Source organism: Pleurodeles waltl, chromosome 9 (assembly GCF_031143425.1).
Source record: "Pleurodeles waltl isolate 20211129_DDA chromosome 9, aPleWal1.hap1.20221129, whole genome shotgun sequence".
Taxonomy (NCBI): Eukaryota; Metazoa; Chordata; class Amphibia; order Caudata; family Salamandridae; genus Pleurodeles; species Pleurodeles waltl.
Window position 1 is genome coordinate 64,919,415 of NC_090448.1, and position 26,321 is coordinate 64,945,735.

At 44.0% G+C, this 26,321-nt stretch overlaps 1 protein-coding gene across 1 annotated transcript in view; it reads left to right on the plus strand.

The window, feature by feature from the left end:
* Positions 1-26,321, plus strand: part of NR2C2 (nuclear receptor subfamily 2 group C member 2) — a 418,562-nt gene that overhangs the window by 302,259 nt on the left and 89,982 nt on the right. The window contains exons 11-12 of the mRNA XM_069206302.1: positions 7,963-8,102; positions 22,484-22,621. Of these exons, the coding sequence (XP_069062403.1) occupies positions 7,963-8,102; positions 22,484-22,621 (278 nt within the window). The remainder of the gene's footprint in view (positions 1-7,962; positions 8,103-22,483; positions 22,622-26,321) is intronic.

The window sequence follows — 26,321 nt, forward strand, 5'->3', positions numbered from 1 at the left end:
CAAAAAAACTAAGACACCAAATAGCAGGAGCTCTTATACTTTCAAATGGAAAGTATTTCTATTTTCGTGTCTCAAGAAAAATCATGATCCTGTAGCTTGTCAGGAAACGGTCATTAATTCTTATAGATATTATATGTGGAAAGCTTAGGACTGCTATTCGCTAAAAGTACACATGGCTGTTGTAAGAGCATACAGAAAAGGTCCAAATCAGAATTCTGTCTTTACAGTATCTGTCGCCAAAGACTTTCTGGAAGTCCTCCAGAAGGTCTACTCTCCAGTCGGAAGGCCTTCTCTCTTATAGGAGCTGATTTTGGTCCTTTCCAAACCTATGTCTCATCCATTTGAGCCTGTTCATAAAGCCACTTTGAAGCATCTTTTGTGGAATGTTACCTTACTAGTCGCAATTATCTCTGCCAGGAGAGTCAGTGAATTACAAGCTTTATCGTCCACTGAACCCTTCTTGTTTTTCCACTACAAGAGGGTAGTTTTAAGAACACATCCTTCTTTTCTTCCTAAAGGTGTCCTAGAATTCCATGTAAATCAATTAATTTCCGTCTCTGTTTTCTTCCCCAATCCTTCTTCTCCAGCAGAAAGATCACTTCAATTTCTGGATTTAAAGAGAGTCTTAAAGTTTTACTTAGATACAACTAAATCTATTACAAAAACAACACATCCTTTACTCTTAGGCTTAGCATACTCCCAACATACCATAGTGCATTGGATAGTGTCCTGCACTGAATGGTACTGGCAACTGGCAAATAAACCTTTCCCTGCTAAAATAAGAGCACATTCCACTAGAGGAAAAGGTGCATCTGCTGCTTTGATGAAGAATGTCCCCTCTCAGAAATATGTAAGGTATCAACTTGGAAATCTTTTCATACTTTCATTAGACATTATTGCCTTGATGAAGATTATTAAGCAGATACTCTTCTGAATCAAGCATCTGTCCAAAATGTATTTAAATGACACTCTCAGATTTCTTATCTGCTCTACTAGCATTACTTGGATATATTTTTCTCCCATTTATTTCCATTGACAGTTCATGACTATCAGTGAGAATCCAGTGCTGCAGGAGGAGATTCTACCCTCTCGCCTCCCCAGCTGACAATGTAATACAGCTAAAACATTAGTAAACAAAGTTCTCATTGGGCTATCTTCTACTCCTGTTCAAACAAACACTGGGCCTGTGAGGCAGACTGCCAGTACAGTGCATGCTGAGTTATGGAAGCTGCTGGTTGTCTTAACTTAAAGCTACAGTGTATAGTGAGTGCAACTAATTAACTTTTGACCTCATAGGCACCTTTCTCTTCATTTTTTTCTCTACAGCTATAGCAGGGATTTAAGCTATTTTTCATTATAGGACACAATTCAACTTTAAAATATCCAATGTGGTTTCAATATATTATAAGTTGGCCTGTCACAGATTTATAGAGGTGTCACCAGACTATTCAACATTGAGGTGGCTACCTCAAATGTAAAAAAAAAAAAAAAAAATAAGTATAAAGAAGCATTTTGGAGTCCCCACACATAGGCCTCCTATTCTACATTCATGGATTCAGTAAGAATATCTTCGTTGCATAAGTAGGATTATACGTGAGTAACATTTACTTTCTTCACATCAGTAAAAAATGGACTGAGTTAATGATGCCTAGTGTATGATGAGGCAAAAATGTGAAGAAAGATTAATTGGGGCTCTTCCTTATGACGTCAGGTGATATGCCGAGCTTGTGACCTTTAAGAAAATTGGCATGCTGCATGCATATTTTTAAAATTAAGTAGCATTTATATGCATGCCATTTGTAGGGTAGATACACATGCTGTGCATAATCCTGCCACCTAGTGTTGGGCCTGGACGTGTGCAAGTTGTTTTTCGAGTCACGAGGTACTGTGATTCCTCCTCATGCTGGTAATGTGCATGGTCATCCTCTCCATTGTTAGATTGTTTTCTTTCTGTCATCGGGTTCGGACATGTGCTGCTGTTCTCTGATTTCGACACAGTTGTGGTGGTCTGTTCAGCGTTCATAGGTCCCTTTCCTTTGTCGATATTGTTTCTCTTTTCCCTATGTTTCCGACGACGATTTCTGCTTTGACCGGGCTGCACTGTCGATCTCGGGTCCAGGTGGGCCTTCGCCCTTCGGGACTCCTTCCATTTTATGACACAGCCCCCCTAACCATGTCTTCACAGTGATGGAATGGATTCCTTTTTCACTACTGTCTTTGCTTCCACGTTAAATATCCTCGGACCAGTCTCCATCAGATCTGTAGTTCGTGTCTGTCTCTTGAGTATATTGAGGTTGCTTGAGATGAGTGCCGCTCTTTCCGTTCAAAGAAAACCCTCAGTGCCAAGTTCGATGTCTCAAAATGTCGCATGGAAGCGGAGGCGACACCCAGAGCAATTTTGGCCCCAAGGACATTGAGGGGGAACATCATCCACACTCGGCTTCAGATAAAGAGGTTTTCTCTCCCGATGATAGCTCCGATCTGGAGATCAAGGATCTTCCACCAGCGCAGCCAGCCTTTAGTACAGTGCTTCACCCCTCCTCCCCCACAACACTGAACCCAAGCTGAGCAGCCCCCCTCCAAAGGGTTATCCAGCTACTCTGAGCACCAGTGACACACTGCTGGGCCACCACTGCCTTAGGGCCATCGTTGACACTGACCACCATCTTCAGACGCAAAGCCCAGCTCCGTCCCCGAAGAAACCATTGAGGCCGACTGTGTTGTCACCGGCTGCGCCTGCCTCAGAGCTGACTTCGGCGTCAAAGTCAAAATCGGCATCGGAACCAAGACCATCGGCGCCTACCAGCAAGTCTGCACATGGCTCGGGAACCATTGAGCGGACTCTCCATAAACCTCTGGAGGAGATAAATGCCCATCAGAAACATCTGTTGAAGCATCCCCACAGGTGCCGAATACTCACCCACCCTCAACAGTATCCTGCTCTGCCGTTGGCAGCTGTTTTTCAAAGAAGTCTTGGACATTTCATCTCCACCGGAGCAGTGTAAGAAAGTGAATAAGGCTACAAGCCCTCTGCCTGTCTCTCTTCCACTTCCACCTCATCCTGCTCCACAGTACTCACCCTCCCCATCCACTTCTCCAAGTGATCCTGTTCTATATACTCCTCAGGGGTCACCTCATTCAGACTCGGGGTGGTGGAGGTAATACCTTTGACAGTCCTCCACTGGGGGATCCCTGAGACACCTAGGATATTGACCCACCAGAGCTGACATATCCTGACCTGTACCCTCCACGTCCCTCCCCCCCTGATGACTCCACGTCCTACCATGAACTTATTGGTATGGCTGCCTCCTTCCACAAGGTGGATTGCCATACTAAGCCTTTAGAGGAGGACTTTCTATTCAAGACCATGTCCTCCACCCACCGCTCCGCTCAGTACCTCATCGTGCTTAAGGGTATGCTCCATCACACCCCAGACATTTTTCACGACCCCGTCCGAGCCAGAGTCATTAAACCTAGGGTGGACAAAAAATGGCAAGCTCTCCTCTACTTGACCTCCTTTACATTCATGGCCAGCTTCAACCTGACCCTCTAGTAGTCACTACTGCCCGCAAGAGGGCTACCTTTCAGAATACTGGTGATGCCCCTTCACCAGATCAAGAGAGTAAACAAATAGATGCTGTATGTAAGAAGGTAGCTGAGCAATTGGCCATCTATTGGCGGATTGCCAATTTCTTTGGGCTACTTTCTAGGCACAGCATTGCCCATTGGGATGAATGAGCTCCTCCAATATCTCCCCAAGGAACACAGGAGAAGGGGTTATGTGATCATCTCTGAGGGAAAGCAGATGTCCAATACCACCATCTGCTGCACATTAAATGCTGTGGACACTGCTGCAGGGGGATCAACTCCAGTATCCTTTAGGCATGTCTGGCTCCATATCTCCATTTTCAAGCCGGGCGTCCAGCAAAATTTACTCAGCCTACACTTTGATAGGCAACATCTGTTCAAACCGCAAGTTCACCAGATGTTGGAAAAAATTAAGAAAGATACAGAAACAGTGAAAGACATGAGTGGCCTTCAAACACCTACACCTTGTGGCTCCTTTCACTGCGCGTTCTACTGTGGGGGCTCAAAGACTGCCTCCCCTGAGGATTTCACCTCATACCAACATCCACAGGCTCAACAGTCTTGTCCCGGAGGCTATTTCCGAGGTTTCTACAGATGCAACAACTTAAAAAACAAGGATAAAGGTGACTCCCCAAAGGATCTGCTACCACCACTAAACCCTGACTTGCCTCTCTTCCTGCGATCATATAACACCTGTCGGCTGGCAACTTCAAAGATTCTTTCTGCTTGGCAGAACATCACCTCTGACCAGTGGGTGTTGGATACTATCCAACATGATTATTGTCTGGAGCTCACTTCTGTGCCTCACACCATTCCACCTCACAAACACAAACTGTCCTCAGAACATAAAAGGCTACATAAGGGAGAGGTCTAAGTACTCCTTCTCAAGGGGGCCATAGAACCTGTCCCCTACCATCAGCAGGGCACAGGTGTATATTCTCTCTAAGTTTTCATTCTCGATAAAGAGGGTTCTCTTCTGCCCATTCTGGATCTCTGGCCCATAAACTAATACATCTTGTGAGAGCATTTCCACATGTTTACTCTTAGGGATATCATGCTGCTACTACAGCAAGGTGACTTCATGGCCGCTCTCGACCTGGAGGACTCTTTTTTCCACACTAATCCACCTGGCATTTCGCCCGTATCTCAGGTTCATAGTCAGCGGAAAACATTATCAGTTGAAGGTGCTCCCTTTCTAAGTCACCACTGCATCCAGGTTATTCACGAAGTGCCTTGCAGTGGTAGCTGCTCATCTGTTCAGGCTTCCCCCTATCTGGACAACTAGTTCGTCAAAAGTGGCATCTGTCAAAATTGTTGCAAACACACTCAGCTCACAATAACCCTCCTTCCCCAACTGGGGTTTGACATCTACGCTACAAAATCGCACAACCAATCCCTCCAGATACAACTCATCTGAGGGCTATCCTCAGCTCAGAAGTTGGCATGATTTATTCAAATGCTGCCAGGGTACACAGGCACTAATCCCTCTTTTTCAACCAGGCTACCAAGTTATGATCAGGACAGTTAGGCACCTCCTCTTCATGATGGCCACCTGTATTGCCATAGTACTCCTATGCCAGATTACACATGCATCTGATGCAGGAATACTTAGTGTACCAGTGGTCTCAAGCGGAGGGTCATTGGGAAGATCTAGTGTTGATCAGCTGCCCCACATGTCGTTCACTACAGGGCCAGCCTTTTCTCAACCCAGTTCCGCAGAGGACTATAACAACGCACTCGTCCCTTATGATGGCGTGCGCACTTAAAGCATCTGAGTGTCCAAGGCCATTGGAAACCCAGACATCGGGGTCAACACAACAATTACCTTGAACTACTAGCTGTTCACCTTGCTTTGAAAGCTCTCCTTCCCCACTTGATTGGCAATGTAGTCCACAAAAAGACAGACAGCATGACAGCCATGTATTATTTACAGAAAGAAGGGGCATCAGATCTCCTCAGCTCTCTCACCTTACCCAGAGCATCTGGCGATGGGCTCTCCGACACAAGATCCATCTGTTAGCGGAATACCTGCCAGGAGTGGACAGTTACTCTGCCGACTTGGTCAGCAGGATGTGGCAACAAATCCACAAGTCGGAACTACACTTGCAAGTCCTCCTCCAGTACTTCCAGCGTTGGGGACTCCCAGAGACAGACGTCTCTGCCATGGCAGAAAACTCAAAATGCCCAAACTTCTCCTCCAGGTTCTTACAGTCCAGGGGCAATGCTCTATGGATGAGTTGGTCAGGGATATTTGCTTACACTTTTCCTCCACTCCCACTGCTTTTGTTTGTGGTTCAAATGCTTCGGCAGACACCCTCACCCTGGTTGCTTCTACCTGGACATGCCAACCATGGTTCATCACCCTCTTGGAACTCTGTAGTTCCGCACGAGACGGTCCCAACATGCCGGACCTTGTCTCGCAGGTCCATGGAGAAATCAGTCAACCAGACCCCAGGTCTCTCAATATTGCAATCTGGCTCTGGCAGTCCTAGAATTTGGGTACCCTAATCTTCCACCTGAATGCATGAGCATTTTTAAAGAGGCGCACCGGCCTATTAATTCTGCCTGTTTCACTGCCAAGTGGAAGAGGTTCCTCAACTATTGTCATTTAAAACACATTGACAGTCAAAGTGCAAGATGTTATCTGCTACCTACTTTACTTGCAAACTTGTGGTTTAGCTTGCAGATCCATACAACTACACCTGCCTGCTGTAGACACTTCCTTTCAGAACAGGCAACATGTTTCTTTCTTCAGAATTCCTTTCATTAAAGCCTTTATGGAGGATCTTAAAAGGGTCATTGCTCCTCAGGTCCCACCAGCCCTGGCATGGAACCTCAACATTGTATTAACAAGACTCATGAGCCCTCCTTTCGAACCCCTCCACTTTCTTTCTTGGAAGGTAGCATTTCTGGTCGCTATCACTCTGGCCTGTCAGTGAACTTTAGGCACTAACCTTGGAAGAATCTGTCTTCCACATACACAGAGATAGGGTGGTCCTCCGCACTAACCCCAGATTTCTCTCAAAGGTCGTCTCACAGTTCCACCTCAATCAATCCACTGAACTTCCTGTTGTTTTTCCTCAACCTGACTCAGTTGCGAAATGGTCTCTTCATACCTTAGATGTTAAATGAGCCCTCATGTTCTATAGTGACAAATCTAAACCCTTTAGGAAAATGCAACAGCTCTTTGTTGCATTCTCCAAACCCGGCAAAGGGAAGGACCTATCTAAATCAGACATTGCAAGATGGATTGTAAAATGCATCCAGACATGCTATGCTAAAGATAAAAGGATCTTGCCCTTTCCTCCTACATCCCACTCCACTCAGAAAAAAGGAGCCTCTATGGCCTTCCTGGATAACATTCCTATATCTGACATCCACATGCTAGCCACCTCTTTTCTAGTAGGATTGCTTTACAGTCTATGCCCAGCATGTGTATCTACAGCCACAATGCCTCGAACGGAAAATGTTATTTACCCAGTAAGCATTTGTTCATGGCATGTAGTCCTGTGGATTTACAGGCGCCCACCCTCCTCCGCGGACACCTGTAGCTATTGCAATCATCTTTCTATCTCACTTTCCTCTTTCTTTGCATGGACATCTCTGTATACAATGCCTCGCTTTTCCATTCTTGCCCACCGTGCAGGAAAACAATCTAAGAGTGAAGCCGGTGAGCATGCGCACTATCAGCAAGGAGTCACAGTACCTCGGGCCCAACACTATGTGGTAGGATTATGCACAGCATGTGAATCTACAGCACTACATGCTACTAACAGATGCTTACTGGGTAATATTTTCCATTAGCGTAAAATGCACAATTTCTTCTCAAAGTGCTGCCTTTCTGAAGTTGCTGATAAATTGTCTCAATTATGTCAACTGTCAGAAAGTTTAATACAATATATCTGGTTTTCCTTTAGCTGTACTAAACCATAACATCTTGGTAATGTTTCTTCAAAGATCGCATGTAGCAATGGACCTCATACTTACTGAGTCTCTTCATTGTCATCTTTGCATGAGTTACCCTTAGCCTAAGGTTACAAATGTAAGTAAACAAGCAGCAGATGGAACACCATCGAAGAAGCACAGACGACAGTCCTTCTACTAACTTACAGAATACTCACACTGAGAACTCACAGCACATCCTCGTCCAAGCAGTTTGTAAAGTGGCGCTTCAAGACATGGACACAAGACATGAGACTAACGTCCCTGTATATAACAGTGTAGGTTGCTAAGTGGTTTTATCAACCTTAAGCACCTTGCTCCAAACAGATTCTTTTTTCTCATGTGTTTAAAAGGTCATCATAGTCATTCTTTTATTGAGTACATTAAGGCCAAGACTCTGCAATTACTCTTTATGATTCTGTTTCTTTGCAGTCAGGATTGCAATACAAGTCTTGTTCGTGCCTGCTGGAATGAGCTGTTTTCCTTGGGACTCGCTCAATGTTCACAGGTGATGAGCCTCTCAACTATATTAGCAGCTATTGTCAATCATTTGCAAAACAGCATGCATGAAGGTATGTATTACAACACCTACTTGCCCAAGCAGATGAGGACATTGTTCTTTGTCAGATGCTGTTCCACAAAGTGTATAGAGTTACTGAATGTCTTTCAATGCATATAACTGGAAGCATGATTTGTTATCATAGACATCAAGAACTTGCAGTGAGCAGAGTATATAGAGACATTTATTTAGAGAGTTGTACTTTCAGCATTATTTCATGTTATAGTAAGATGCAGGGGTGTCTTACTCATCAGGTTATTTGGGCCCCACAGGCAACTTTTCCTATCACTTAAGGGTCTGAAAGTGCAGCACCGCTTGTGTATGAATGCTCCAGACTCACAAATGACACAAGAACACGTGTGCAGCTTCTGTTGTTCTGAGCTCTGGTGCAAAACACTCTGGTAGAGAGGGGGATCTAAAAATGCCGCATGTAGCTCTCTAGTACCGTGTTGTATTTCAGACCACAAAACTCAACAGCAGGCTCTGTGTCAATCTGCCACTGAAAGACATTGGCAGTTGGTGATATTTGTAAGAGAGGGACTTATGCATGAGCCCCTGAATTACACTAAAGGTAATTCTGGCTTGTTCTATTTGCTCTCTTTTTTAACATTGGGTCAAGTAGGGCTTTTAAAGCACTATTTTCCTACTGACATACTAAAAAACCACAAGTTCTGAATTGCCACTCATTAAATAATCTAATATCTTCATGGTGTGCCAAACAAGGCAGACCCTCCCAAGGGTGTTGAGGGTTTATCTATCTCAAGATAGTGGGAAAACTGTGAATTTTACAGGACAGTCTCACCAAAAATGCGTAAAAAGTCATAGTCAATACTAGCAATTCAGAAAATGTAATTTTGCAAGGACTATCATTGTTCTTTCCATTTACATTATATTTCCATCTTGTTTCCCGTCCTATCCCATGCTGTTGAACTCTGTGGCAAATGTGGTATATTTTATGATTGTGTGGCAAATCTGGCATATTTTATGATTGGCAATCTTCTTGGAAAAGCCAGGGTAGAAAAAAATAAATAAATAAACCTCACACTATATGATAGGAGACCTACAGATTTTACATGCTCATACATTGGTGCTATTGGTCTTGCTATGGAGACACAACAGTGAATGCACCTAATCATACAGCAGGCTAGGATGTTATGCATGAGTAGTGATTGTCACTCACCATGTGCAGTTTTCTCATGATGTCATGAGTGATGTGGAGTAATTAGCAACGCATGGCAAGGCCATGAGTTATAGTTACCTTAGGTCACGAGTTATAGTTACTTGAGATAGCTGTAACTGGTGACTTGCGGTGGTTTTGTACTTTTAAAATGTTACACTTATTGAAATTTTCACCTGATTATAACGTTACTTTAACCTTTGATTTTTTTCAGTGAATTTCTAGGTTTTTTATGTCAAGTGAGATGTAACTACAATTCCTAGCTGTAACATCATTTTAACCTTTGTTTTTTTCAGTGATTTTCTAGGGGTTTTTGTTTAAGATAATGTAAGATTTTTTTACTGTATGCAAAGCCACCCCCCCTGTGGTGCACATTGTGGAGTTGTATCCACGTCCCTGCGAGAAGCCAATTCCATGTGTCTTGTGGTTGTTCACGACCAACTGCGCCATGGGCAGCCCAGCCCCAAGATCTACTCATGTAACACTTCCAAAGAGGAGTACAAGGAAGTCACACCTCTGACTTTGGATCCTGGTTCACAGAGCAGAACCACGTCAAGGGCCTTAGTTCCAGCGCCAGAGCTCAAGGGTCAGTTAACAAAGCCTTGATCAAAGATGTATGCTGAAGCAGAACACCAATTCCACAAGTTGGGCATGAAGCCCTGAGCCAAATCTCAAGAAGCAAAATCTTCCAAGTCCAGCTTTGCCACTGGATTCCAGTCAACCGCAAGAACAGCCTTTAAGGCCCAGCTAGCCTCCGCCCAAAGGCGTCAAGCCATGTCTTCCTTCAACTCGAGCTCCACCCCAAGGTAACATGCTTCCTCCTTCAAAGCCGAAGTCGATGCCCAAAGCCCTGCCAAAACTGACTCCCAGACCAAGGCTGAAAGCTGATTTGATGTTGAGGTTGAACACTGCCGAGGTCCCCCATATTTTTGCAGCTGCTACAGGCCCTCAACACCAAGCAGAGAACTCTATTTACACACTGGCAAAATCCTCATCAAAGTGTCTCTAAGAAAGCCATTACTTAAACTTTCACACATCTTTAAGAAGTGCAGGCCACATATAAAGAGGAGCTGGCTTTCGAGACACCCAAGCCTCCCATCTCCAAGAATCTTATGGACAGAGGTAAAAGCCCACAACCCTTACCCTTACCTCCTATTCCAAACAACTTTCCTCCGCACCTCCACAATCTTGCACACCTCCGTGGCCACCATCTTCGGACTCCCTCAAGAGGTCAGTCTATACATTTTTGGACCCAGGCTGACCCCTCAGCCACTAGACCCTCATGACAAGCACGTAACGCCCAGAGAGGAGGAAAACTCCTGAAAGGACTACATGGTCGACCCTTCAGATGACCAAGATTTAAAGCCCTACCCTCCCAAGGCATCACCTCCTGATGACACTACCACCTATCACATAGTTAGTCAGAGGGCTGCTTAGCACTAGAAAGTGGTCATGCATGTCCTATAGGGTGAGGATTATTTCCTTATACAAACCCCTTCTAATAGTGAAAGGATAATAACGTATCTTCTTATGCTGAATGACTTTTGGAAGACGGCCCGAAATACCTTACAAGAGCCGGTAAAGGCAGAAGATGAAATCCCAAGGGTGGAGAAGAGGTTTAAGGCCACACCCACTGACCCGCTTTACATCCAGGACCACCAGACACCATAGTATTGCTCACGGCGTGGAGATGGGCGGGAGCACAAGCAACAGGTAACACCCACTCTCAGACAAGGGAAACATTCATGCTGTGGCAAAGTACATGGTGGTGGGGGCCTGAAATCCCATGGCTTATAACCAACTTTGTGGACTTTGTATCTTGTTAAAATACCTGGAAGATGTTAAAGCACCTCCCAGAAACCCATAGAGAGGACAAGAGCCTGTTAACGAAGGGAAGGTCACTTCGGATTCTAAGGTCCGCTTTCTTCTAGAAGCAGCAGATACTGATTCCCATGGCATCAAAACGGGCATCCTCTTACAGAGCCATGCATGGCTCCACATTTCAGGGTTCAGTCCCAAGGTGTAGCAGCACCTCATAATTCTTCCATTTGGTGGGGAGCATCTCTTCCGCCCTCAAATCGATGAGATGTTGGAAAAATTAAAAAAAGACAGAGAGATAGCTCAGTCCATAGGTACCCTCCAAGCCACCTCCCCAAAAGCCCACTTTTTGAAAACATCAGCCCAGAGTCAGAGCCAAGACCACTCCACCCACCCAGGCAGGCCCAGGGCAACCAGCATCCCAGCAGTCCTTTCAGGACTCCCAAATAAGCAAGGTGTGCACCAGAGGCAACATTCTGGGCAAAGATGGACACAGCTCCACCTCCATATAATGACTTGCTATTGGTCCATGCTGATCACATAAAACCTGTCGAAGGAAGACTAAGGGATTTCCTCCCCCTTTGAGAGGAGATCACCTCCAATCAGTGGGTGCTGATGTGGTAAGGCAGGATCACTGCATCCAGTTCCACACCATACTGCCCCATTTCTCGCCCAAACACTACATCTTCAGCCAAGACCACCACTGTTTTCTAGAATGTTAAGCACTCCTTGTGAAGAGCAACACAAAGCTGGTGCCTCTAAGGCAGAGGTCTTCAAACTGGGCGGCGGGCCCCCCTTGGGGGGCCTCAAGTGATCCCAGGGGGGGCGCCAAACTCTGGCAAAAAGAAATATTATACAGATAACATGCCTTTGTTTTAAGCAGAAGCATGTTATTGCAGTTTTAAAAAGGTAACAGTACTTAACTGCGATGTTTAAATAGGTTTAGACCTATTTAAACATTGCCATCTTTCTGAAATAATTGTGAAAAATTCTGAAGGGGTGCCCAATGATTTTTATTTTTCAACTGAAGGGGTGCGGCATTAAAAAGTTTGAAGACCACTGCTCTAAGGAGTTTACTCTCTGTACTTTCTAACTAAAAAAGGATGGTTTCCTATAGGTGATCTTAGCCCTCAAGTCAATGAACCATTACATCCTGTCGGAGTACTTCCACATGGTCACCCTCTAGGACGTCATCCTGCTGCCTCCGACAAGGGGACTTCATGATGGCGCTGGCTTTTAAAGACTTCTTCGTCTTTATTCCCATCCATCCGGCCCACCACTAATATCTCTGCTTTGTGGTAAGTGGACAACACTTCCAGTTAAAAGTGCTGCACTTTAAAGTCGCTACAACTATCAGGATGTTTACAAAGTGCCTAGAGGTGGTACACATGCCTGTGCACAGAAACCACATTCACATCTTTCCATACTTAAACAACTGGCTGATCGGAAGCATCAGCTGGCAGCAGTGCGTATCACACACTCATGCAAGAGTGTCCCTACTCATCAGTCTAGGATTCGCCATCAATATCAAAAAGTCAAACCTACCCTATATCCCCAGCACATCCAGCACTTTCAAAGCTTTATCCTAAATTCTGTCAAAGAATACTCCAGTAAACTGAGGTAAATGTCATTCCAACAGCTGATGCATTCTTACTTTAAGGACTGTAATGAAACAATTGTCGGTGAGGGCTTCATGTAACACGGTAGTTCTGTAAGCCAGACTTCACATGTACCTGCCTCTGAAACTGACTGTTACTGGGAAAAACTGGTGTTGGTAAAGGCCCATACTCCATGCTTTCTGCAATGGTGGAACAGCAACAACCTGTTGCTTGGAAGGCCTTTCCTCGACCGTCTTCCGCAGTTGATTATTACCACCAGCATCTCACTCATGGGCTGGGAAGCGCATTTCAGCCATATGACTACCCAAGGCAACTGGTCCCCTTACTACTAGAGCCGTCACATCAACTACTTGGAACTCCTGCAAGTCCATTTAGCCCTCTATGTTTTCCTCAAGCTCATCTGCAGAAAACAGTACTCATAAAGACACACAGCATGATGGCCAAGTATTACATTCGGAAGCGGTCAGTGCCCACTACCCACAACTGTCTGCACTTGCTTAGATCATCTGGCTTTGGGCCCTATGCAGCAAGATCCACCGATTTGTGCAGTCCTTACCAGGGGTGGGCAGCAACTTTACAGACTTGCCTAACTGGAGGAACCAACAAGCCAACAAGTGGGAACTCCACCCACAAATCCTGCACTAGTGTTTCCATTGGTGGAGCACTCCAAATATCAACCTGTTCACCGCCTCTTCAACAGCAAAATGCCCAAGCTTTGCTTCAAGGTACCCTTACCCGCAGTCCATGGGCAATGCACCATGTATGATTTGGTCAGGGATATATGCCTGTGCTTCCCACTTCTCCCCCTCATCCCATAGATGGTGAGGATGGGTAAGGTGTCCATGATCCTCATCTTAGTAGCACCAACCTGGGCTAGGAAGCCCTCATACTCCATGGAAATAGTCAGGGGCAGCAAGCAGCTCCTGTTTCTTAGCTGCAGCAGCTACAAAACCTTTGTGCCCTTGAAAGCACACACCCACCCTGGTTGGGTTAGGATTCCACATTTTCTCCCAGGATAGCAAGCCATCACTGTGGGTCATGCCATTTTCCAGCACGGTTATGCCCTTCCCTTTCTTTGCACTCCCACCCCCCTCTGGCAGCAAAACGTGCTGGCCCTTTTCAGCAAAGTGACCAGAGTTAGGGTTCTTACCTTGTAAGTAGGAACTGGGTGTTAGGACCAATATTTTCTTGCACTGAAGAATGATGGAGGCTGTCGTCCTATTTTAGATCTTCGTCTTCTCAAAGCCTTCCTGTGGAATGGCACATTCAAGATGCTCTCTAGTCCAAGTCCTGTTTGCCCTCGACCCTGCAGACTGGATGGTAGTGTGGGACCTGCAGAATGCTTATTTCCACAAATTCGCTGGCACAGTGTGGGTAGGAGCAATTTCAGTTCAACGTGCTCCCCACTGGCCTCACCAGTGACCTTCGGGTAATCACGGAAATAATGGTGTTGGTGCAGCACACCTTTGGAGGTCAGGAGTTCTCGTCAGCCCCTATCTCGACAAGAGACTGCTGAAGGCGAGCTTGCCGTGGGCAGTCATCACCGACCTCCAGACTACGACAAACCTCTTAACATCTTTTAGATTCACTGCCAACATGCTGGAAGTAATATAATGGAGCTGCATATAAGCACCATCCCTGTACTCTGACTTTAGTTCCTTTCTTTCCGTGGCATCAAACATTGATCTATAGCTCTTCTCCCCATTTTTCATCGGATTGACAAGTTTTTTTCTCACAAATGTGGAAATTAACAAAGTCCTCTTCAAAACTACAGGATTCAAACTTTGTTGTAAACACCAAAAGCTAATATCACCTGCACCAAGTATGTCTTCTGTGTTTGGGCTCGAAATTTAGCTCCAAATTGTGTGAGGAATGCGCTTTCATGAACCCAAAGGCAATCCAGGACCGTCATCAGAAGAAACCATGCAAGTCCTGCTTCTATTTGAAGTCCTTGCACAGACTTGTTCCTGCTTTCGATGCGGCTTTGGACATAAACAGATCCTCTTCACAGGCAAAGTCTTCTGGAAAGGTGTTTAATGAAGTCCTTACTGATACATCAATAAACACTTGTTCTAAGCCCTGTTGTTGCCCATTGGTGAATTCTGACTTTTTGACTCAACGCCCTGCTCCATAGAGTGTGGTGTTGCAGGCTTGTGCCAGCAAGGTGAACCCTAGTTCTTTGCTCACAACCCCCAGGCAGAGAATCAAGGCATTCTGGAAATGGCTGCTCTCATCAGCCAGCTTGGCCTTAAGGCCGGTCACTGTCCGGTGCCTAGTCCGGTGTTATACCCACATCCTCTTGGACATGGAAGGTCGCAGTCATTGAGGTGTTTTGGGCCTCCCTTGCTTAAACCATTCAGGATGCAGCCAAATATGTAATTCTTTCTGATCTAGACACCACCGATTGTTAGGAAGAACAGTTGGCACCAGTGTGGTTCCGTCTTGCCATACATGAATAAAGTCTACTGATTTCTCTTGAGATGTCCTGGCAGCCGTTATGGATATGCGTTTTGTTGGCACTTGCATATCTGGTGAAAAGGCTGGTTCTGCCCTGGAAATCTTCATGGCGAGATGGGGCAATGGACGTTCTTTGGGCTCTATTCTCCTGTCTTTTTTAGATGGGGATCAGGCAACATGCAGGTCCCCAGAGCACAGGTCTTCCCAATCCCCCCTCTCCTGCGACTGAGCATGCAAACTGCTTTAGTTCACCCTTAGTGACATACAACCCTCTTAAGGGAGACAGAATCAGACATTTCCTCAAGGGGTGGTAAGCACCCAAAAGCACATTCAAAAGATGGGTCTTTCACATCATTCAGCGGAATTATGATATTGATGTTTCAGCCTCAGTCCTTGGTCTCGGTGAGCATCATTCTGGTTGTCCTTGGCCTTTTGGCCTTCTATAGCCTGCTCATCAACAATGCCAGGTTGCATATCACTGGCCTCTGTAGTGGAATCTGAAGCCTGTCTCAGTGGGTCCAACACTAACGAAACATGTTGGTTTCTATCCAGGTTTCAGAGAGACTGCAGATGTTTTGCAGTGGTGCCTGCTTGACAAGTGGACCAGCTGCAGACTCCTCTTGGTACCCTCACCCAGAAGTGACAAACGTGACAGATGTCTTACTCTTGGGTTGGGGAGGTCATGTGGAAGAGGTGGACCTTGAAAGGACTCTAGTCTTCCTACCGTCCATCAAGCCGAGGCTAGTACAGGTTCCCACGTACAACACCACCACCAAGTGGTACTGCAACCATTAAGACGGAGTGGGGTTCTGGGCTCTACTCCTTTGGAGTTGGCTGAAACATCAGGACACTTCACGGATTGTGTACCACCTGGCAGGATCTTTAAAGCTAGGACAGACAACCTCAACCGCTGGCGCATGGCAGTTCACGAATGGCACTCACACCCTGAGATGGCATAGGTCATCTTCCTACAGCATGAAGAACCCAGGCTAGATCTTTTTGCCACTGTTGAGAATATGAGGTGTTCATATTTTTTACATGCAGGAGTTTCCAAGAAGGCTTTCCTCTGCGAAATGCATTCCAGCTAAAATGAAACCTTTATGCCTTTCCTCCTCTGCCTCTCCTGCCCAAGTTCTGCAGAAAATCAAGTACGACCAACGCTCACATTCTACCACAAAGTCCATTCACATACATCAGGCATTGGAACAAACTGTGCCAAGAGTGGAGCCCGCTACACAGACCCATTACAAACCAAGCTGTTGAATGTCTTATTGTTTGTTTTTTCTTTGGCCCAGCAAGGGTTGCAGTCAGAACCGTTAAGGGTTTGTCTACCTTTTCAGATTTTTTGCATTTACCAGACCATCCATCCGTGTTTAATTCACTTGTTGTGGTGCATGTTATTTAAGGTTTGATGCACAAACTCCCATCCAAATCGTATATGATGCCACAGTAATCCTAATTATAGTCCTCATGTTACTTATGGGTTCCCCACGAGCCTGTGCACTGCTGCTCATTGCGTCTTCTGACTCTCAAAACCATCTTCCACATTGCAATCACTCCAGTATGTCGTGGGATTAAGCTCATAGCTCTCTTGGTTTGTCCACCCCATATCAACTTTTCCCCAGACAAGGTGGTGTTGAGAACCAGGGCAGCCTTTTTGTCTAAAGTGTTTTCATGTTGGGCAATCCATCACTCTGCCAAATTTCTTTGCTCCACCTCACCCCTCAAAAAAGCTTCGCCCAGCATCAGCCCTGCCTAACACTTCTAAAGAAGAGGACAGACTCAATTGACTGGACCACAAAAGAACTTTAAGCTTTTACATATATCGCATCAAGGACCATTGGGTGGATACTAGGATTTTTGTGGAGTTGTATGTGGCAAAAAAAGGTAAGGCGGGTCGAAAAGGACTTTGTCAAGGATAATAGTCCTCTCCATTAAGATCTGCAAAGCATCTGCTAGGCTGCAACATGGGTGTCATTGAACAAGTTCACAAACCAGTACTGCCATGACAACCAGGTCTGACAAGAAGGCCATTTTGCCTGCTCAGTCCAGCTGACGTATTGCTCTTGAGCCGGTCCATAAGCCCTCCACCTTGATGAGGTACTACTTTGGTATCTTTTCTAAATGTGAGGAATCTGCAGTTAGAAGTATCTATCAGAAGAACAAGTTACTTACCTTTGGCAACTCTCTTTCTGGTGGATGGATACTCTATCTAAACACAGGTTCCTCACTGCCCTTCCACCTTCCCATTCTGCCGAGCGTTCTCCTTTTACCATCTAAAAAGGTCCCAAATTCGGGATTGTTAAAGTGCTACTGCCAAATATTTTGTGCCCCTCATCTGAGGGAGTGGAAGGAGTCAAGAAAAAACTTATATCAGCGCTCAGTGGTGGTACTTATCTGCGCATCCACTTGATTACTCTCATGGTGGAAAGAAGTCAACGCGGAGCTGCACAGGGCCACCTAGCAGCGCATGGTAGCACTGATATGGAAGCTTCCACATCCAGTCTGGTGCCTGGGGATATTCTAAACATGAGGAATCTGCTAGATTAAGTATGGACAAGAAAGAGCATTGCCAAAGATAAGTGACTTGTTCTTCTGTTGGTTTCTTCTGACCAACAATCTATTTCATTATGCCACTTTAGGTGTCTTTTAAAAGATGAGGAATTTGTGAGGAAAAAAAGTATGTATAAACAGAACAATTTATTAAAAACAATAATTGCAATCGACTGAGGACATACAATGGATCATAAAAACACTTTACTAACTGACCAAAATACAGTGTACCTCACCTTCCTAAACCCTGGGTTATCCGCACATTTTAGCCAAATTATACAAAGATGAGAAGAATGAAAGTAAATGTTAGCATCCTATAAAAACACACAGAAAGGGGAGTGCAGTTGAAGTCAGTAGAAAGTACAGAGCATCCCAGTAAGAAATCAAAGATAAACTACCCTAAATAAGGCCATTTGATTATTTCATAGTTAGCTATGTGGATTGAGCTAGGGTATCATTTGATTTATCATACCGCATGGGGCAGAGCACCAACAATGTTGACTGTGGAAAATGGTCACTCTCCAGCCATGGGTCTATTCTAAAGTGGGTAACTACTAGATAAAGAGACTGTACCACTATTGTATAAATACAGTGTTGATTGACTGAAGAGAGAGTAAAATGTATTCAAGGGTGGAACTCCCCAATTGCTAAGGCTTCTCTTCAAACGCAGCTTCCCTTTTGTCGCTCCTCTTTGTATTCAGTGCCTGAGCAGAAATATTCCAAATATTATTATTTGTATGAGTATCTTCCTCAAGCGGCAGGATGTGAATTAAGTCACTGGATAGAAGTGTTTGGGGTTGTGGAACCCTTTTCAATAAGGCTAAGGTTGACAATATAAGTTTTGTTGTTTCTTGCTTTATTTTTGCTTTGGGATGGACTTAGGTGTTTATTAAAATAAGCAGAGTATTGGAACCAGGATGAATATGCTTTGATGGTTGATAGGTATAACTTCGTAAGAACCTTTTATTTAAGCAGAGATATAGAGATATAGATTGCCAGCCTCCACATTGGACCCCTGACTTGTGTCTTTAATGCTGGTTTATCAAATGCAAGGTACCCAGGTAGTGGAATTGATTGTAGACCCCACGTTTTTTCGAGCATTATTATTTGAAATGTGTTCCAGTAGTGTACAGCATTCTGGTCTGCTACTTTTAGGCTCAATCCCCTGGTGTTCCATGAACATATTTTTAAGGATTGATCATCAGTTCTTGTAGCACCTGTAATTGGGATAAATCAGTCAACACTATTGATTGTCAGCCAAACAGTTCCTAGAGTCATTCACACTTGGCAGCTTGATCCCTTAAATAAATAGATATCCTTTATTGCCACTTTAAGAAGCAAGTACGCAAGAAGTAGACTTTGTATAACTGGTCCTGAATTCATCTCAGCTAATATGATTATACCTAGGAGCCATTCACAGTCAGCTCTGATGGCAAAGAAAAAGCTTAGTATACAGAGACCATGCAGTTCTTCAGAGGAAACAGAAGGGGAGATCTTGTGAGTATCATACCCAGGTCAGTAAAGGTCAGAGGAGAATGGGTATTCAGAAGCAAAAGCCCTCACCCACCTAGTTGGATGGCATGCTTCATCATCGGTCACCTCTTCATCGGGCCAGCTCTGAAATGCCCAACGGGCCCTTCGAGGGGACTCTTTGCCGGAGATCTTTGCAGGTATTGTCTAGCCATCATGAGCCTAGAAGGAGGGTGCTACATATCTAGATTGGAAAGGGAATTACAGAGTATAAAATCACTACAAGCCACCTAAAAACTTTTAAAATAGGGTGATGAATCCTGTCATATCTAAAAACAACATGAAACAATGACGTAAATGATGTTCCTTTGTGGTTCAAATGGTTAATTCTCAAAAGGGTCAACATGTCTCTTACCAATTAAAATAATCATGGATGATCCAGGCAGTTCGTCAGAACCGTTCAAAGTCTAATCTACTGGGGATTGGGACAGAAGTCCAATTAAATCAAGTGCCCAATCCAAACAACCACCAAAGTGTGGTAGAAGCCGTTCCTTATGTCAGCCAATTACATGGGCATATTTTCGACCTGAAAGACAAAAAGACAGCAAGACGATACAGATTTGCATTGTCAGTATCCAAATCTCCACCTAATAGTGCGGAGGCAGGTTAACAAGTGCAGTATACAAATGTGAAGTGCAGCCTGAAGAGCCAACATTCGGCAAGTATACATAAAACAAGTGAACAATAGTGAGCTACACTTAGTGAATATAAATGAAATAGTTTAGCTTCATTAATGTTGGCAATAGGATTGTATAAATTAACATTCACAACCACAGACATGACATTTATTTAACATGTACAGTACATCAGCGCACCCAGTGATGTCCACTCAAAGCTATGTTCCTTAGGTCTTGCAGAGGTCACCGCGCATTGAGCGGTATGACTGAAGGATGAACAGAAAGCAAACTCTTGGTCGAAGCTGTCCTCAGCAATGTGTCAAACGTCAGGAAAGTGTTTTAGGCAAAAATACTTGCAGCATCTAGCCCGGAACACTGCCAGTGACCTACCCCACTCTGCAGTCCTGGAGGTATCCAGGGTGGGAGGCCGCAGCTTAAGACATCTGAGTGACATCTGAGTGAGTGCTGTCCATCCGCATCAGTGGGCAGAGTCATTGGGCGGAGTACCGACGTACATGAGCAGATATCACTTGAAAAGTTGAAAAAGAGGTCACCATGATGGAATGACTCATTATGTACTCATAGAGGTGAAGGCAGAGAGAGTATGCTCCAGTACGTTTGTCTTGATTCCTGGGGCACATGTTATTTCGTGAGTTTGACAGGCTGTGAGCTGTAATGGGATAAGGTGCCAACTTCCTGAGCTTACCAGCGAGCTGACCACTAAGGCCCAGATGTACAAACCTATTTGCTGTTGAAAAGTTTCTGATTCACAAAATAAAAGTGTTTCGTATGGATGAATGACATTTTGTTTTTAATGTACTGATTCACACAAAAGTAATGGAAATCAATTTGTGTAAACAAAACGTTTTTTGTAGTGTGACACTTTCAGTCTGGCATGTTGAGAATCCAAAGTTCCCATGACTCAGAAAATGACATATAATAATGTTACAAATAGGTTAAAAATTATATCTCTGCATCCCCTCACTGCACGCAGAGAATATGGGGAAGAGAAAAGAAGCATTCAAGAAAGATCTTCTCTACAAACCACCTTAACTGAGAACACCTAAAAACAGCTGCTCCAAATCATGACTAGCAACAGCCAGTAGAATTAAATATCCTGAAGTAAAGTTCTAAAGTCACCACAATCGCCTACACAAAAGAAACACTGTTTAATCCCATTGCTGCTGAATAGCCCTCCTTGATAAAAACCATGGAGGTTCCTTCCATTTCCTTGTGTCTCCCATCCCAAAGCCCACCTTCTGTAGCCAGGACACAATCTAAAGGGCAACAGACAATAAATCAATTTGCAAATATATTTTTTTTAGTTTCCTTTGTTGCTTTCACAGTCAGCACATCATTACCCAGCAGATCAATCCACAGTCTTTCAAAAACACTCAGCATCTACTGTTGTGGCATGTCTAGGGGGTTCGAGCTCCTCTTTGCCCTCCCTTCGCCTCACAACAGTGGAGCCACGTCATCAGAATTGTAATAGAATACTCTTCAGAAGTGTGATGCAGCACTTGCAGTACTCACAAAAGGAGTCTATCCCCGTATGTCAGCTTTTCTGGTACATTGGAAACCAGTTGGCAGTCCACCACTTCTGTTAATAATGCATTGGTAAATACCCTCTTCAAAGTTCTTCCTGTCCAGGAAGCCCATCAAGTAGGGTAGCTGATACTCTGTCAAACCCACTACACCTTATGAAGTGCGCCATGTTTCCAAATGCCACGTCTGGCTCTTAAGAAGTGAGGAAGCCCCTAGCATCTTGCTTTTCTTAGGTCCAACCCCTTTACAGGTGCCACTCCAGAATGGGCCATGTGAGAAAAGTCACTAGTGCTGGCTCCCTACAGTCCTCCGGTGGTCTGAGTTGCACAGAACAAAGCAAGTCTCAAATACCCTAGGAAGCACAAAAAACCTTCAATCAGAGTACTAGATGTTAGCTTTGCCACCACTGGATTCACCCTGATTTGAATCCAAGGGCACTTGTGCTTGATCCGTCTTATCAAATAATTGTGGCCCCAATAATTGTCACTAACCCTGATTATCACTGAAAAACAGGCTCACTAAAGACCTGATATCTTTCTCTGTGCTTGGCTGGCTCTGCACACCAGTAGTGCTCTTTCTGGTAAACACATCATTTTTTCAGTAAATGTATCATTGTTCTCCTACCTTTATTGTTTGAAAACAATGTTATGATTGCTCGAGGATCTCTTCTTTCATTTATGTTGAAGGAAAATGAAAACAATTCTGAAGTTAATGAGCAAAGGTGACTCCAGAAATGTAGTGAAGAAATTAGATTTGGCGCTAAGAGCACTGTCTTCCTCTGCAAGTTATGCTGAGATTTTCAGATCCAGTCTTGTTCCCATAGTCCAGGAACATTTTACAGGAAATGAATTCACTATTCTGAATTTCGTATCAACATTACTCTTGGGGAAAAAGGAAGCATGTATTTTGGTTAGCTCTGATGTCATATGCTGAAATGGCATGTAAGACATGTAAGATTAATGTTGGGTTTCTAGGTTATGGCTGAAAATGCTGAGTGCTGGGAAATCAGAGTACCCTTTCTTTTAAAGCCAGTATTTCTTGAAACCACTTTTTTGGAATACTGTTTTCTCTTTTATAGACAAGCTTTCTGGGGACCGAGTAAAACAAGTAATGGAGCACATCTGGAAACTTCAGGAGTTCTGCAATAGTATGGCTAAACTTGATATTGATGGATATGAATATGCATACCTTAAAGCTATAGTTCTCTTTAGCCCCGGTAAGTCTTTATATGGCTTTACAATTTCTATTACTTTCTTTCCAGTTCTCTGGTTAAATGAAGTAGCATATAACAAAGAATAGAGAAATAAAGATTGCTTGCCAATTCAGACTGTTTGTTTTTTACTGCCTGTTCGTAACAGACAAACCTTACGTTGTTTTCTTCAAGTGTGCTTGTTTTTTATAGTGCTAATCTAGGTACGAAACAACAAAGTGCTTTACAAAGGTGGTGTTGTGTGAGGGGTACAGTGAATGGGGATGTGGTATGAAATACAGGCAGAACAAGGGAGATTAGCAGTTTGGTCCCATGAGCCAGAGACTACCAGTGAGTGAGGTACTGTTTGAAGAGGGCCTTCAGTTCCTTCTTCAAGACCAGCAGTGACTGAGCTTGGCATATGTGGGTGCGTAGGAAGTTCCAGACCTTAGGAGCACAGCAAGAGAAGAATATCTGACACTTTGTCCTCTCCTTCCCCTTTTTGAGCCTGGTGAAGTTGATGCTGTGAAGGCAACACACCGACTTGAGATTCTGGTCTTATATTCCTCCTACTATTATTGTTTTCCTGTATCTGTTCTTGGCTGTTTTATATTCATATATTTAATATATCTCCCTCACTTGTGATGGAAAGCTATTGATACCTTCAGAGCAAATGAAAAAATGTGCCCTCATCTGTGTCCAGATGGTACTGAACTTGCTGTTTCTTCTTGAATTGTGCTATCCTGCCCTGCTCTGTCATTTGGGTAATTTGCTGTCTCCTCCATTTGCATAATAACCTCTCCATGCAGCCTCTCTCACCCTGGCCTTGTCTAAGCCCATTATAGCCTCCCTCTTCCCATAAAGAGACTACGGCCACACAAGTGCAGGGAAGGTTTGGGACAGAGGAGATGAAACATTGTGATGAGCACTAAATCCCTGCAGCACTCTTTTGTATGTGCTGTTGGTCAATATTGGATCTTTTCTAGATACTCTTTTTCATTGATATCATAAATAAAACACAATAACAACACAATAACACAATGGAAGACCATCAATAGCAGAGCAAAAATTGAAAAATATGACAATCACAAGGGTGTAGCTGGATAATTCAAATAGCAAATAGGATGGGACTGGAGGAAAGAAAAACAGTGATAATTCAGAATAAAGGGGTGGGAGATCATGACCACACTAAATTTGTACAAGACACCCCTGAATGGCTCCCAAACGTTCCTAAGCTGAATGCGCTGCTCGTCATTGTCTATAATCAAGCACTCAAAAAGGCCAGTATTGATATATTCATGCCACCAAATCATTGGGTTGTGAGCCTAAACCAATAACTAATGGCATGCCAGAATCAGTCAAGCTAGAGTGATAGCAAAAAACAAATATCACTTAAATGGTTGGGTATAACAGGAAAGCGATCCAATATGATTAATTTAGAATCCCACGTTTGAACGGTCGAACAGAGTAGATTCAGCCTACCTAAAACTGATTGCCAATAATACAAAATAGATGGATAAGTGGGGAATATATGGACTGAGTTAGCCAGGTCCTCAGAACATCGGAAACACTTAGAGTCCTGGCTCAGATTCACAATAGATAAATGATACAGACTATAGTAGAAGTAATTAATAAATGTAAACTGTTGAGCTTTAAACCGAGAGACATTCAGGACTGTATGTGTAAAGACAATTGTACATCTTATTTCATCCGGGGTAACTAGGACCCTGAGATGTTGGTTCCACCTATCAGCCATAAGTCTGAGAGATATCTGGCAGTTGTAAGAACTCCACTGCCAGAATCATTTTATAAGCAGGACTGATGCTCTTCTTCGATGGACCACGTCGTAAGTATTCGAGAAAGGCATTCACGGAACAGTCGACAGCTGAGACCTTCAAACCTCTGATGAAGTGCCGGATTTGTAGGTAATGAAAAAAACCTGAGCCTGGAAGAGAATATCACTGGGATAAGGTCTCGAAGGGGAGAAAACAATCACCCTCAAAAAAGGATTCCAATGTAAGTAAATCGGATACCTGCCAGCAATCATTAAAGGTTTTGTGGACATATCAAAGGAAGTTGGGATTATACACCAAGTAGGAATATAGATTCAATAGTGAAGTCCCCGAAATCCGGGTTTTCAGAAAAGCCCAGATAGACTCAAAGACCCTAAGCTTCTTAAATCGAGTCCTCCTCAATCATGGCACTGTGTGGTGTGATGTCCGCCCCCCAGGGAAGATTTTCTGGAAACAGCCATCCAAGCCTCCATGATTCACACCCTAACACCTTAACTAATCAGGACATAAATGCCTCTAAAAAGTATGCTAAAAGATCATGTAACAAAAGTCCACCCTCCAATCGTGGCCTCTGCAACAAACGTATGCTAGCCCTGGTCTTTTTATAACCTCAGATGAATTTTGTGAATAATCCCTTAGCTAAGTACAGAGGTATACACCGGAACAGATATAAATAGCGAGGGAGGATGATCATTTTCATTAAGTTACATTGTCCAGTCAGGCCAGTGTGTAGGCAATGCCACTTGCTAAATATCTCCAGAATGCTGCTAGAGAGTGCGCTATAATTGAGCTTGATCACCTCCTCCATTTTCAGGGGGATTTTTACCCCCTAGTAGGTGGCCGATCCGACCCATTGTCTGTCATCCAGAGAAGGAGAAATATTAGCTAATACCAGAGTCTTTTCGAGGTTCAGTTTATACCCAGAAATAGCTCCATAAACACACCTTTTGTTTAATGGCTACTAGAAATCCTCCAGAGCAGTAGTCAGGATAGTAAAATTGTCAACATAAGCAATATCTTTCCTAGACACTCACGTTTAAATATCCCATGCTATCAAGCCGGTACTCCTCAGTATTCAATGTTAAAATAGCAGTGTCTCAAACTCTTTAAAACTGCCTCATTGAAACTGCTGTAGACTATATGTAGTCCATTCATTTCCTTAAGTTACCCTGAATTCTGGGCAGTTAGGTGAAATTACTTCGCTCCAAATCCCCATAGAGGCTGAGCTGCTCAGATTTTCTACAGCATTGGCTCTGAGAGCAAGGCAATCTTCAGAGCTCCTCTATTCTCTTCAGATCTGCAGTTTTGGTTTTTATGTTGGTATTCAGTTCTGTTCTTTAGTATGATCCACAGAATGAATGCAGTATTTCAGCCCCTTTTGGTATCTGGCTGGCTGAGCCGTTGGAACTCTGTCCAGATCGCTCACACTTTTCTAAAACCTGGAGCGTTATTAAAACTTTGCCAGTCCTATGGGACTAGGAAGATCTACCATGATGGCCCCACAAGAAATACGGACTATGTTTTGGTGGACATGTGGTGAGAAGATGTAAAATCTACGAAAGCTTCATTCAGAAACATTGAGTAATAGAGAGGCAAGAACTTGTGCATATCTAGAGTGAATTTTTTCAGGTGCTGTATTTGCTAAAAATGTGCCTCCTGCCAAGACCAAACAACGCAAGTTGGAGCTAGTTAGAGCCTCATGTTCAGAGACTCTATTGACCCCCCTACCTTGAAACCCCCAGAGCCTGTCTCAAAAGCACACAACTCTAGTGTGGGTAATAAGCTTGAAGTGAAGGGGAAATTAATTCACGAAGACACGTATTCTTTCTTCTTAATTTAATAGCATCGGAAAGGCAGAGAGGAAACGTCTCCGAAAAGGGGCACAGAGAGAAGCAACTGCCGCACCGAGGAACACAGAACAGCGTGACATCATA